At 32.7% G+C, this 13,668-nt stretch overlaps 2 protein-coding genes across 2 annotated transcripts in view; one reads left to right on the top strand and one right to left on the bottom strand.

The window, feature by feature from the left end:
* Positions 1-2,399: 2,399 nt before the first annotated feature.
* LOC134251224 (uncharacterized) lies at positions 2,400-7,688 on the bottom strand. The gene is made up of 5 exons (XM_062733610.1): positions 7,509-7,688; positions 6,763-6,902; positions 6,244-6,356; positions 5,440-5,646; positions 2,400-4,879 (listed from the first exon to the last, which is right to left on the bottom strand). Exons 1-5 carry the CDS (start codon positions 7,685-7,687, stop codon positions 4,568-4,570), a joined length of 951 nt encoding a protein of 316 aa, XP_062589594.1. The 5' UTR covers position 7,688; the 3' UTR covers positions 2,400-4,567.
* Positions 7,689-9,136: 1,448 nt separating this feature from the next.
* The window catches only part of LOC134251229 (STE20/SPS1-related proline-alanine-rich protein kinase-like), a 5,297-nt gene continuing 765 nt past the window's right edge, over positions 9,137-13,668 (top strand). Inside the window, exons 1-6 of the mRNA XM_062733615.1 lie at positions 9,137-9,281; positions 10,798-10,910; positions 11,381-11,489; positions 11,865-12,062; positions 12,798-12,907; positions 13,197-13,432. Of these exons, the coding sequence (XP_062589599.1) occupies positions 9,215-9,281; positions 10,798-10,910; positions 11,381-11,489; positions 11,865-12,062; positions 12,798-12,907; positions 13,197-13,432 (833 nt within the window). The 5' untranslated portion in view covers positions 9,137-9,214. The remainder of the gene's footprint in view (positions 9,282-10,797; positions 10,911-11,380; positions 11,490-11,864; positions 12,063-12,797; positions 12,908-13,196; positions 13,433-13,668) is intronic.

Raw genomic sequence — 13,668 nt, 5'->3', positions numbered from 1 at the left:
TTTTATTTTTACTTCCGCAATAAAATATATTTAAAAATTGACGAAAACGCTGTTAACAAATTGATTCTTTTACTCAAGACTTGGAGATATTTGCATTTGCTTACTTTTAACTTTTTTTTAATTCTTCCACTCACATGTACTTGCAGGCCCGTAGGAAGTAATTTAATTTAAGGGGGGGATATTTTTTGGCACAAACACAATTACAATATTTGTAAAATAAATTGTTTTATAAGGCATGTGTTTCTAATCTTAAAATAAGATTTACAGTGAAAAAATGAATTTCATCCTCAATTTGCAAACATTATAACATTTCTCGTTTCTTGATGAGGAAATATAATTATACATGTATCTACCGCTTTTTATTGCAATGTTACGTACTACTTCTACTAAGAGATCTCTCAGATCTTTTTCTGAGTAAATCATCATGTGAACTCCTCGGATTTTTTTAATGTAATTTTAAACAATTCAAGTTTTTCTGAACCAACGATTTTTGATGTTTGCTCTTGGGTGTTCTGGTCAATGTTCTTTATTTTATGTTTGGTAAAGCTAGGATGTTGAATGGAACCTTTAGAAAATAATTTCTTAATAGTCCAAAAATTACAATTACTTGTAGATTGAAAAAGTTTAAAAGCCAAAAAATCACAGAGAAGTTTTCAGGTGATCCCAATACTAACTTAATACTTGAGAAGGAAATTTTAGACCAAAGGGGTAGTCTTTTAAGTTCTGCTAAACAACCAGCCATATATATTATCAATTGGGTGGGGGGAGGGGGCAACTAGATGTACAAAAAATTCCTAAGTTGGCAAGAAAAAAAAGCCATTACACTGAAGACGTTTCTATTGAGGGAGCACAGCAAATCGTATAGCTATGTTTTCTAGTTACCATGGCAATACGTTCGGCAAAATTATTGGGAGGGGGTTCTTTCGGCATGGACTTGACCAAATATCATTTTATGCATATATAGTATATATCTTGTAGACGCATTTATCAATGATTATAGGATTAACCATTTTTCTCATTAAATGTAAGATCAGTTTAAGTTTGTTCTAGCATTTGATTCCTCCTCCTTCTTTTGTTTTATGTTTGTAAATCTTTTTTGCTCCTCCATGGACCCGCCGCAAATTGGACTACATGTAATATAACCCTGTACCTTGTACTTTTACTTTACTTTATTTCATTTCCCAAGGTATATTACCGATTAAATTACCACAAGAGTTATAATGTTCAGAGAAAAACAAAATTAAATCAGCCTATATTACGTTAACATACTTTATCAATTGGAGAAAAACCCTTGTATTATTTTAAGACACATTAAAACAAAAATGTAGGGTGCGCTTTATATTTCTACAAAATTTGATTCAGATGATCGATGCATGTGCACCCCCCCCCAATAATTAATTTTGTCGATATAAATATAGTATACTATAGAAAAAATAGCTACTATATATGCTCGTGTCCAATCAATACATGTAAAAACATCTGATGACTTTTTTTTGCTTGTCAAGGAATTTTTGATAATTTATAGTGCCCCCAACTGAAAATATAATATAATGGATGCCCCCCCCCCCCTAAATGAATTGCTTCTACGGGCCTAGTAAATATATAAAAGGGAGAAAACATTTCCCTTCTTCTTCAAAGGAGCACTATGAATTTCTCAGATCTGTTAAAATAAAGACACTTTTTTTTAAATTATAGCTTATGACTTGATAAGCCTACTAGATGCCGAGGAGCAGAGGAAGTTTTAAACAAAATGAATTTTTGGCTTCGAGGCCAACAGAGCCCAATCCTAGAACCAGATCGAGCACTTGTCACAGGGGTTAAAAATTTCACAATTTACGTAAAGGCATCCTTGCTCAACATAACCAATGATACAGTTGTCTACCAAATTACTAAGTACTCAAGAGCAGAGAAAAGGATTTTTTAAAAAATATACAAAATTTTCACAATTTAAGTAAAGACACTCTTGCTCATTTTTTTAGCCTTACATTTAGTTTGTCTGCTTAATATACATGATATACGAGGGGACAGAAGAACAGAAGAAGAAAATTTTTAAGGACCAATGCATTTTCAAAGTATTAGTAGTAGAAAGTATTAGTAGTAGAACCCTTGCTCATTCTCGCATGCACTGAGTCTTCTGCTAAATACCCAGGAGCACAGGAGGTTTTCCAAAAATTACGCAATGGATTTCCTGTGTAGACTTCAGAGCCCTACCCTAGCACCAGAGCCCCTGATCAAGGCCTAGGTCTACTGAGTTTTACAATCTAATCTGGGAAGAGGGCTCAATGCTCATTATATGCTAATAGTCTGAATGCTTGATGTCCAGGAAACATAGTTTTTTTTTGAAAATTGCATGAATTTTGATGGTTTAATTGACCTCAAATATTAGAAACTTATAGACAAACAGTTTAAATATTTTATTTTCCTACCAGAGCATTTATGCAGTTACATGCATATACAACCGTTATTTTGAATGTACATAAATATAGCAGATCATGGAACAACCAAGCTAATTATAGTGCATCCCTGCAAAGTGATTTCTCTTATAAAGTACAAGTTTGTGTTACAATATGTAAGGCACCTTAATTAAGAGCTACTGTCTTGCATGTAAATAATGAATCATCTTATTAAATGTTGCTAAATATTAAAGTTTTTTTTTTCAATTTTAGGTGTGTTTTTATGTGCTTACGGATCATTCAACAATATCGGGAGTCCTGTGTCAACTCACTACCATGGGACCCCTGGCAAATTTCATTTCATTACCTCATAGGGTTGACTGCCTTCCTTGAAAATTACAAATCTTGGTCCATTAGTCATATCTCTCTCAATAACATAAATCATTTTGGTTATAATCAATGCATCATAGACATCAAATGTTAAACTTCAATTGATTCTTTTTTTTTAATGTTATCTACATATTTCAATTTGATTGGAGCTTGTCAATGAGAGAAGCAACCCCCCCCCCCCCAAAAAAAAAAATTAAAATATTAAATAAATAAATTTGTTACAGGTCACAAAAAAATGAATTGACACAGGACATATGACATCATGAATATAGTCACATATCAGATTTAACCCTTTTTTCATTTGCTTTTGAAAAAAATTATGTCCTATTTTGAAACAAGTTTTGTAGAAAACTGCTAAAGAATAATAAATTTACATATAATACATACAATTTCCCTTTTTAAAAGAACGCATGGTTAAAAAAAACAAAAATTATATAAAAATTTAAGGTGTATAGCACATCATATAATTACACTATACAAGTAAGTTATAACTTATAATTATACATATATATAACAATGGCCTTAATTAAATTTACAACAAATCAATAAATTGTATGATTGAAAGCAATCATAAAATTATTTTGTAAATGTGACAAAAATGCTGTTAAAAATATGGCACATTGATACTCAAAGTAGTAAAGCAGAATTTAAAAAAAATCACTACTTTGGGAGAATTTAGGTGAAAATTTAATAGGATCATTCAATAGTAGATTTTATACAAATAGTATCATTTTTAAAGTGTGGAGACCAGGAAAAAAAAAATTGACAACCTACATGTACCAACTCGACAAATGAGATGGGGATGGTTTACGTACATCTTCCAACACCCTCCCCTCCAAAATAATTCTAAATAAAACATTTAAATTGTCAAATTTCAGTATACTAAAATTACTATACTATACTTACTTATATCTATATTACAAAAATGTGGTATCTTTCAATGATAATTACACTGTGTCTGGAAAAAAATGGGGCAGGGGATAGCTCTGCTTATGATACCACTCCTGGGTTTATAGCTTAATTGATATTTCAGCTAAATAAATTCTATTACATGTACCTTGATTACTACATCACTGAATCTGTAAATAACATTGAATGTGTCATATACTACATTGCTGAGTTTCTTTCTACTTAATAAATGTGGAGAAAAAATTCATGTCCTTGAATGTGCGTGCAGATAAACAGATTAAAAGTTTTCTGAAAATAATTTCTGTACTAGTTAGTATTGGTTTCTGTACACAATCTATAAGAATTATGGAATACACACAAAAAGTAAAATTCAAATACAGAAATATAAACAATAGCACTATTTACATCAATGCAAAGAACAAGGTGTAGTAAAGACCAGGTTTGGCCCCTCATTTTTATTTTGACATAAAAGTCAAACGCAGTTGAAATTGTGATGATTTTTATCAAAAATATACTTGAAAATCACACCGGTTCTGACTAATAATCCATGTTTTATTATGATTTAAAGCAAACATAAACAGCTTGTAAGCTGGTTAGAACAATGAACATGCTCTATGTTGTTTTTTTTTAAAGAAAAAAACACCTCTTAAAATGGAGAAAAATATTAAATGAAATAAAGTTAAACATTTTTTCTAAGAAATGTACACATTTGAAGACTTGGTTTTTATCACTTGAAAGAAATGCAGATCTTTTATTAAGAACAACTGAGTTTTTGAATTGTCATTACAAAAAAAAATCACCACAATAGAGTCAATACCCTTCTCTTTGTGTGACTTACAACCACTTATTTGAATATTTCACTTCGACAGAGTTCCTTAGTTGTGGCCTGGATAAGGTGGTGGGGCCCCCACGGGGTGATTCTGTGGGGCTCCTGGGGGGTAATTCTGCTGTACCCCTGCTGGTGGTGCCTGTTGGTGTGGTGCTGGATACCCCTGGGGTGGTGTGTAGGCAGGTGGTCCCTGTGGCATGGCTGGCGGGCCTGGGGGGTAGTGACCCGGTCCGGAGGGGTAGCTATAGAATTGTTGGGCGGGCTCAACTCTTACTCTAACGCTGACCCCGGTAAGTAGAACCACGGGAAGGTCACTAAAACTATGACTCTCATCAGTACATTTGATGTTTCTGTGAATCTGTAAAAATAAAAAAGAGGCCTTTTGCTCAGAAAATGCTTAACATTTAAATAACACTATAGTGAATAATTAATTAATGATGCTTACAATCAACTTAATATTCTAATCATATTTAATGAATTTAGAATCCCTTCACATAGGGATGCTTTGTGCCAACTTTGGTCAAAATTGGCCATGGGGTTCTTGAGAAGTTGAAAATATAAAAATAAGTTTATATACTGATAGATGACCAGATGGCTGGATGCCAGACTATGGGTGATTAGAAAAGCTAACTTGAGCTTTATAACTGTATCTCAGTTGAGCTAAAAATGAATTTTTATGTACCACAAGTGGTGAGTACAACCAACAATTATTTGCATCATCTTTTATTCATGATTCATCAATTTGAAATCAATCTACGACAATTAATTTCATGACTGGGGAAGTTTCTCTACTTAAAGCAAAACATTACGTGGTTCACAGCAATTAATATTTGCGAGTTAATGTAGCTCTCAAGACTCATGGATATTTCTCATACACAAATAAAAGTTGGTTTACATTAACTTCTATAGTAAACTTACACAGTAGCAAGGTCCACCAAACAACAGCCAGAAAGGAAAACAACAGAAGATGCAGACAGGATTGACACAGCACTCGATGGGGGTGGTGTAGTTGTGGACAAATATTTCCATATGTCCTGAGTCACTGTTGCTGCGGGAGTCACAGAAGGACACTTCATTATCCACTACCCCACTGTACCACTGCTTCACGGAGGGGCCAAAATCAAGCTACAAAACAATGACAGAATATTCTCATTATCCACCACCCCACTGTACCACTGCTTCACGGAGGGGCCAAAATCAAGCTTCAAAACAAAACAGAAAATAGAATGTATCCACTATCCCACTGTAGTCAGTCGGTCAGGAGAAGGAAACCAAACATTTTTTTAAAGATGGCGTAACAGAAAATTTGAAATACCACTTAATAAATGACTTTTTTAAAAACGTGTTTTAATTCAAACTTAGCTTAGTATACAATTTAGAATTATGTGACTTCAGTGGTTCTCAAAGTGATGTTTTGGTGAATAAACTGAATTAAATCAAAGTCTTTTGCTCAACAATGTATTGGAAATCAAACCTGTTAAAATGGCTGGGGGTCAACAAATAAACCATCAAATATAACTTAATTTTTTAGATATGATATCTTTAGCTGTAAATCATCATTCGGGAAAGAAAAATTTAAGTTTTAAAATTTGATCATTTTGTATATCTTCATATGGAGCTCTTCTTCTAAGGGTGATCTAAAGGAGATCAATTTACTGTAGTCTAAAAATGGTCACAACCACCCAGCCCTCTTAAATAACTGAACCCTGGGTTTTAGTTTACCTTTAGACAGAAGTTCTTTCCCTCCTGCATGTGTTGTGTGGCCTCGTTAAGTTTGTGGGACAGAATTTCTCGGATGGTGGGATGTCGTGTGTTAACGAGCACTGCAAACTCATCTAAAATAAGTAAATGTAAGAATTATCTTTAAAACATGCATCTATGACACTGACAAGTGAAGTCTTTGAAATTTTGACAAAATTTATACTAACTATATATACTAAGAATAAGGCCATAAGATAATATATCCTCTTCATAGTATTTTTTATTTCATAAAGCTTCCATTCAAATTTTGAAAATGATGTGACCTTCATTTTGCCAAAAAGACCTTGCATGATTAAAAAAAATTACACATATCCTCTGCATGGTCATTAGTACTCTTAGTAAAATATTATGCACATTAAACTGTGAACCGGCCAATATACGATATAATAACACACTAAAAAGGTACACATGTAATACCTCTATACGGAGAAAATAAGTAAATTTCTTTCAACAATTAAGACAAGGATGGTGTATTGATACCTTTCCACTTCTTTCGGATTTTAATGACGGCATAATTTTCCGTTTTCTGATGTTCCACTTTGATGTGGAATAAAATGGGCATAGTCAGAAGATCATTTCTCACTCTTTGTAGTTCCTCTAGACTGTCCACCTTAAACTCACTTAAAAAAAAAAATAATACAATTAAATTAATAAATATACTTAGTCATATTAGTTACTATAGTTAAAAACTATAGTTAAAAAATAATTTCAATGTCATCACTTACACACAACAGACAATTAACTTGAATGTGATTTAATATCCTTAAAATTACATAATTTCAGTTCTTTAAATAATTTTCAGTTGTTCTACGCAATATTGGACTCTGTGTACATCTTTCAACACATGCCCTAAATTGGTGTAAGAAAGTGTAAACCCAGTGTACACCAAAAGTCTAAACCCCTACACTTGATTAAGAAAGGTGTACATAGTGTAAAAGTACTGTAAGTATAATTGCAAATCAAGTTCGCCCAAAATAGATGGAAAGTGTACAATGGTGTACAAAGTGCATAGGTAAAATTCATATATGATATGGCATGTACTTATAATGCAGCAATTGGAAAAACCAGTTGGTAATTTATTTCATATTCAACCAAGCATGAAGTGCATATTTTAGTGAACATGATGAATATTCAAACCTGAAGTCTAATCTATAATTATAAAACATAATTTAATTAAATTTAATTTTATATAAGCTTTTTATTGAAATACAAAAAATAATTTTTACCTCATCTTTGAATTAGTCCAGACCCCAGTCATATTTATTACATGGTCTGAGGCAAAAGATGTTCCATTTGGTCCCCTTGAAAACAAATTATACATCAGGTGGGGGTTTGCCAGGAACTGTCCCCATAACAGGGCTGTGTATGGGGGGAGTTCTGATAAATCAGAATCGGTTGTAGACATCTTGAAGATCAGTCTTAGTATCCGGGTTCGATATTTTTTAGTGCAAAAATAAATTTAAGCGAACCCGATCAAATTTATTTATTTATTTTTTTTTTTTAAGAATATAAGAAACTCACTCAAATAAGATTTTTTTTATTTATATTGATTAGGATTTCTTTTATTTTAATATTATAACCCTGCATATCAAATACTAGAAAATATTGATGATGTGGTTCAAAAGAATTATGGTTAGAACGGTACCTAGTGAAAATGGCACCTGGTGAAAACGGCACCTGGAATATGCAAAACGGCACTTGGTTAAAACGGCACTTAGTGAAAACGGCACTTGGTTAAAACGGCACTTAGAGGAAAAAATATATAATTGTGTTATGATAAATACATTGTATTTGACATAAGTTCTTTTTTAATTCAAAATTTAATTTATTGACTTTAGAATTCTTTTGTGGCTTCAATTTTGCTTTACTTTCAGTCTATTTTTAAAGGTAGTATTTATAAGCTATAACACAACAATATGTGGGATTAAGAATGATTATATTTGTAGTGTAGTGTTGATAATATGAAAAAAGAAATGGTGTAAATGATTTTTGAAAAATGTATATATTTACAGTAAGAGTCACTTTATCTCACATTTCTATCTAATTCTGTAGAAATTATTTTAACAATATCAACATTGTATCATTTTCATTATAAAAAAAACAAATGTTTTGTTCTTCTATGTACATGTTTATTATATTGTTAAATTTGTATGCCTAATCATATTTTATATACATTTGGGAGAGGATTATCTAAGTTTTTCTAACTTGTGTACAATCCATTTGACATTTTGTCGAGAAATACACAATAGTAGCTGTATATGACTGCAAATTGACGATCAACAGATTATTGAAGGGGAGGTGTGAAATGGTCTTTTGTTTCCTATTCCTACAAGTGTATTCTAAGTAAACATACTCTAACTGGCTTCTAATTAGTCAACTGTGACTCACTGACTGGCAACCCCCAAAACAGAGCAGTATACATATTTGCAACACTATAAATTTTTAAATTTCAAAGGATCATATATAATAATATAATTGGGATTTGATCTCTTTTGTAGAAAATAATAGATATATAATTTAAAATAGAAATACATTTTAAAAATCTAACCACTGTACAAAAGTACAATAATTTTCAAATGAATCTGTTTAATTTTTTCCCTAAAATACTTTTTAACTTTTTTATCAATAATAATATGCACATTTCTTACTATATATGTAATATAAAGATCCATTTTCTGTATAAACAATATCAAATTCTCAAAATTAAAAAAGTGCCGTTTTGACTTTTCTAAAGTGCCGTTTTGACTACTCTCAAGTGCCGTTTTGCATATTTCCTAAGTGCCATTTTCACCAGGTGCCGTTTTGACTTGTACCCGTTCAAAATCGATCAAATGTTCTTGAAATATAATCGGGATCGTTATCCTTTAAAATCGTTTTTCGGTCAAGGTCGTCTTTCTGGCTGAGGCTGGTCACAGTCTGGTGTGTGTAGACGATGGCCGAGGCGGAAAAGTCTTCCTGGCCAAACAACCGAGATGCTTACGAGCTGAAAGACGTCATAGGTAATGATTCTAACTCATTTTTTAAAGGCTTGATTGTTTCCCACGGTTTTTGATACTGCTTGAATCTGAGAGCGAAGGAAAGTCGGAATATTACGTTTGTAGTAGCGTGCGTATATCGGTCATGTGTAATGTGATTGATGTTTTGCAGGTAAGTAGGTCAGAATGTGCTAAAATATTTCTTTCAAATATTTCTTTTAATGTTTTTTATTTGATGAAAGGGAAAATATATATTTGAAGGTATTTAAAGAAAAAATTCTGAATATTAACAATGATTGTCAGTTAGTATGGTTGTGAATGAATGTTTAGCATGTTTTATGCCTGAAAAGGAGAATCAGCATGCCAGAATTCATTTTCATCGTGTTAAATATTCATGAAGTAGTCATATTAATTGACCATATGGGGAACAGCTTATTAAGAAATTGGGTAAGACTCATTTAGAGACGGATAAAACAAAGAAGCTTTATCAATGCTGTATCATTTGCTTTTTCATAAATATTTTAGAAATATATCTGTGTAAGTTTGTATAATTTAAGTTTTCTAACCATGTGGGTTAAACTCTGTTACGACATAATTGTCTTACACTTTCATATTGTCTAAACTTGTAACAGGCATCATGGGCACAAAAAAATACAACTGTAAAATGTAATCGATTACTATAGGGAACTTTGTGTAATCACTAAATAATCAATTACAGTGAGTCATTTTTGTCCTGTAATTGATTGTAACTCATTTCTTGCGAAGATATAATCGATGAAATTTGGATATTTTATCATTGTGGTTTAGAAGTATTTAGACTGTCTGCTTATTGGATTTTAACACAATACATTTACATGTTTTCTTTTGAAAAATAATAAAATTAGACCTCTTAGAAATGAACACGTAAATTAAAAGTGCCTCAAGTGAAATTAATGGCACAATTTCTTGTCTGTATTGACACGAGTGTTGTGAGAGCTACTAATTGTTCTGATAAAAGCGTTTGTCTTTAATGGAGCTATTTATTATAACTCTTAAGAACTAGGTCGTTCATAGTTCGCTCCTCTTTATCACTCAGCAGTCAGGGATGTCCCAGTCAATTAGCCTAGATAAACAAACACGGTGACACTTACCCACTTTCTTAAAACATTGAGACAATAACCTCTCACTGATCGAACAATTAAGTAACCTTAAATTACAATTTTGAATGAAAAAACAGCAATTATTTTGCCATTTTTAAAGTCTTAAAAATTTTAAAATTATACAGACATTAATTATACAACAGAAATAAATCCTCACTGTAAATTCTGCTTATATGGTATTTGTTACTAATTTAGTTTTGGAAAACTGCTGAATCCTGGAAAAGTGGAAATATTACCATTAGCACTCCCTCTAAACCAAATAGCAAAAAACAACTGAGGGTTTACACTTAATGAAAGTATTCTTAAATATGGCAGTGTATAGCATGATATAGTGAAATGAAACTGGAATGTTGATAAAAATAAATTCATTGTCATAAATGCTTTGTAATTTTCATTGGTAGGTGCGGGAGCTACAGCTGTTGTACAGGCTGCTGTATGTAAACCGAGAAATGAGAAAGTTGCCATTAAAAGAATAAACCTGGAAAAATGCAACACCACCGTAGAAGAGCTCTTGGTAAGTTGTTCTTAATGTGCAAATAAGGAGTCTGATGATCATTATACTGTAAACCAACTTTTATTCGCAACGACTTTATTTCGCAATTTACCAAAGGTAAACTGGTTAGCGACGACTAATTTTCGCGATCAAGCCTTCTTCGATCTGTTGTAAAATAGACTGAGAGACTTTAACTACCGGTTCGCGGCAAGAACTATTCGCAATGTCGAGGCTGTCGCGAACTTTGCGAAAATTTCTTCTAGCACGCAAATAAAAGTTGGTTTACAGTATTTTTCTATGTGGAAACTTTCAATTTTTCTACAAAGTTAGAAACACTCAAATTCAGTTACTTGCTAGTATTTCATCACTTCATCAAAATTTGATTTATTCCTGGCTGTTTCTTGAGTACACAGTTTCTGAATTTTCTTTGTGATCCCAAAAAAAACTTTGGCATAGCCTGTCAACATGATGTATTTGCTGTTTGATTTCAGAAAGAGATTCAGGCGATGAGTCAATGTAAACATGAGAACGTGGTGGGCTATTACACATCATTTGTGGTTAAGGAGGAGCTCTGGGTGGTTATGAAGTTATGTGGAGGAGGTAAGATCCAGTGAATGGTAAATAATAAGACAATACATACAGTACAGGAGAAATTCAAGGCTCTCACTCCCCTTTTTGAGATGGGGGCAGGGCCAGTACTGGTGAAATTGCTGGTAACATCAATGGATATCCTCGACAGCTCATTGCTAGCCACATGGGTGTCAGTAGCTGCTAGCACATGCATGAGCATGATGAGATTTAGCATCTTAGACAAGTTAAAATGATATCAGGTAATGCATTATCCTCTGAAAAAAAAAATTCAAACTAGATAACTCTGCATGTTATTTTAGAACATTGGAAATATATTTGCATTGATTATAAATTTGTCTTTAAAAGTGGATTGATGAGGTGAATTTTTATGATGTTTATTTTCAGGTTCAATGCTTGATATCATTAAAAGCAGAATGAAAGCGGGGATCTGTAAGAATGGGGTAATGGACGAGGCGTCTATTGCTACGGTCCTAAAAGAGGTGTTAAAGGGTCTGGAATACTTCCACAATAATGGACAGATACATCGAGACATCAAGGCGGGGAATGTTCTCCTGGGAGACGATGGGGCTGTGTATATAGCAGGTATTACAGGAAGTCTACAACAAGGGGTATTGATAGGAGCTGCACCTGGGAATTAACTTTAGTAATATAGTTTGCAAGGGAAATTACACGTATGAATGAAAAGTATTTTATATTTAAAGTTATCTTCCTTTGTGTGATATGCATGGAAACTATTCCATTCCAAACAAGGAGAAGTCAAATGATATGACTGATCCTTCATTTTATATAATGCCTAATGGTGCAATTATAATGTTGTTCAATATCATTTTTTGTTTAATCCAAAATTTATTGTGTTGAATGGCATGGATTGAAATTATGAGTTTAATATTATGTAGATTGATGTATCTCTTTTGGCTACCTTTTGACCATTAGCGCTTTGGTGGTAGTTTTGAATATTGACCACATTAAAGATAGTACCTATATCTTGTGACAAGACCTTCTTTTGGATATCAACAATGTTGACCTTTTGACCTTGACCTTAGAGTTGACCCACTTTAAAAAAAATGAACCCTGACCATAACGTTTCAACCGTTAGTACTAGTGCTTTCATATTTCACAGATGTGTTCATTGTGAAAAGACTTTTCTTTGGATACCAACAGTTTTGAACTTTTGGCCTTGACCTTGGATTTAAACCTGCATTTGAGGAATCTAAATCCTTGCAAAAAACTGCCATATGGGGGCATCATTGTTTCACAAACAAATCTTGTTCAGTTCTTTAATTCTCAAATTAATCAACATTTTTTTTACCTGGATAGATTTTGGTGTTAGTGCATGGCTGGCCACTGGTAAAGATATCACCAGGGACAGTGTCCGACACACCTTTGTGGGAACCCCATGTTGGATGGCACCAGAGGTCATGGAACAGGTCAGTATGAATATTCAAAAGTTGAGATAATGGAACAGGTCAGAATGAATATTTAAAATATTGAATATAATTTTGAGAATATCTAAATATTACTTAAATCAGAAATAAACAAGTTGATATTATCAGCCTTAAATAAGAAGTGAAGAATAATTCAAGTATGATTAAAAAAACAAATCAATTCATCTTTGTCAATGAAAAGCAGTCCATTTATTTTTTTTATTTTTTCATACGGTCAAAAACAAAGGATTTTAGAATTTTGTAATTATTAATTCCATTTTCTTGAAATTAGGTGACAGGATATGACTTTAAGGCCGACATCTGGAGTTTGGGAATAACGGCCATTGAACTGGCCACTGGTACTGCTCCGTACCATAAATATCCACCAATGAAAGTCCTGATGTTGACCCTACAAAACGAACCCCCGAATCTGGACACCAGCGCAGAAGACAAAGAACAGTACAAGGGTTACTCCAAAATATTCCGTAAAATGATAGCTGAGTGTCTGCGAAAGGAACCAGAAAAGAGGTGCAGGGCTTGTATTTTTTAAAATATTTTATCAAGTGTTTATATTCAAAAATTTTTTGTTCAGTGTGACATGATTCTTTGATAGATATATCATGACAAGAGGGAATGAGGGATGGGTTTCATAGGGGATTATAAATGTACATGACTGTCTCATGGTAATCAATACACATGAGATAATTAGCTATCTCTATTTTTCAGGAAATGATTTTCTTGCTTATGTTTTTAGGGGACAGTTA

Source organism: Saccostrea cucullata, unplaced genomic scaffold, assembly GCF_032062105.1.
Source record: "Saccostrea cucullata isolate Sc308-1 unplaced genomic scaffold, CSIRO_AGI_Scuc_v1 ctg12544, whole genome shotgun sequence".
NCBI classification, from domain to species: Eukaryota; Metazoa; Mollusca; class Bivalvia; order Ostreida; family Ostreidae; genus Saccostrea; species Saccostrea cuccullata.
This window is presented reverse-complemented; position numbering and strand designations above follow the sequence as displayed.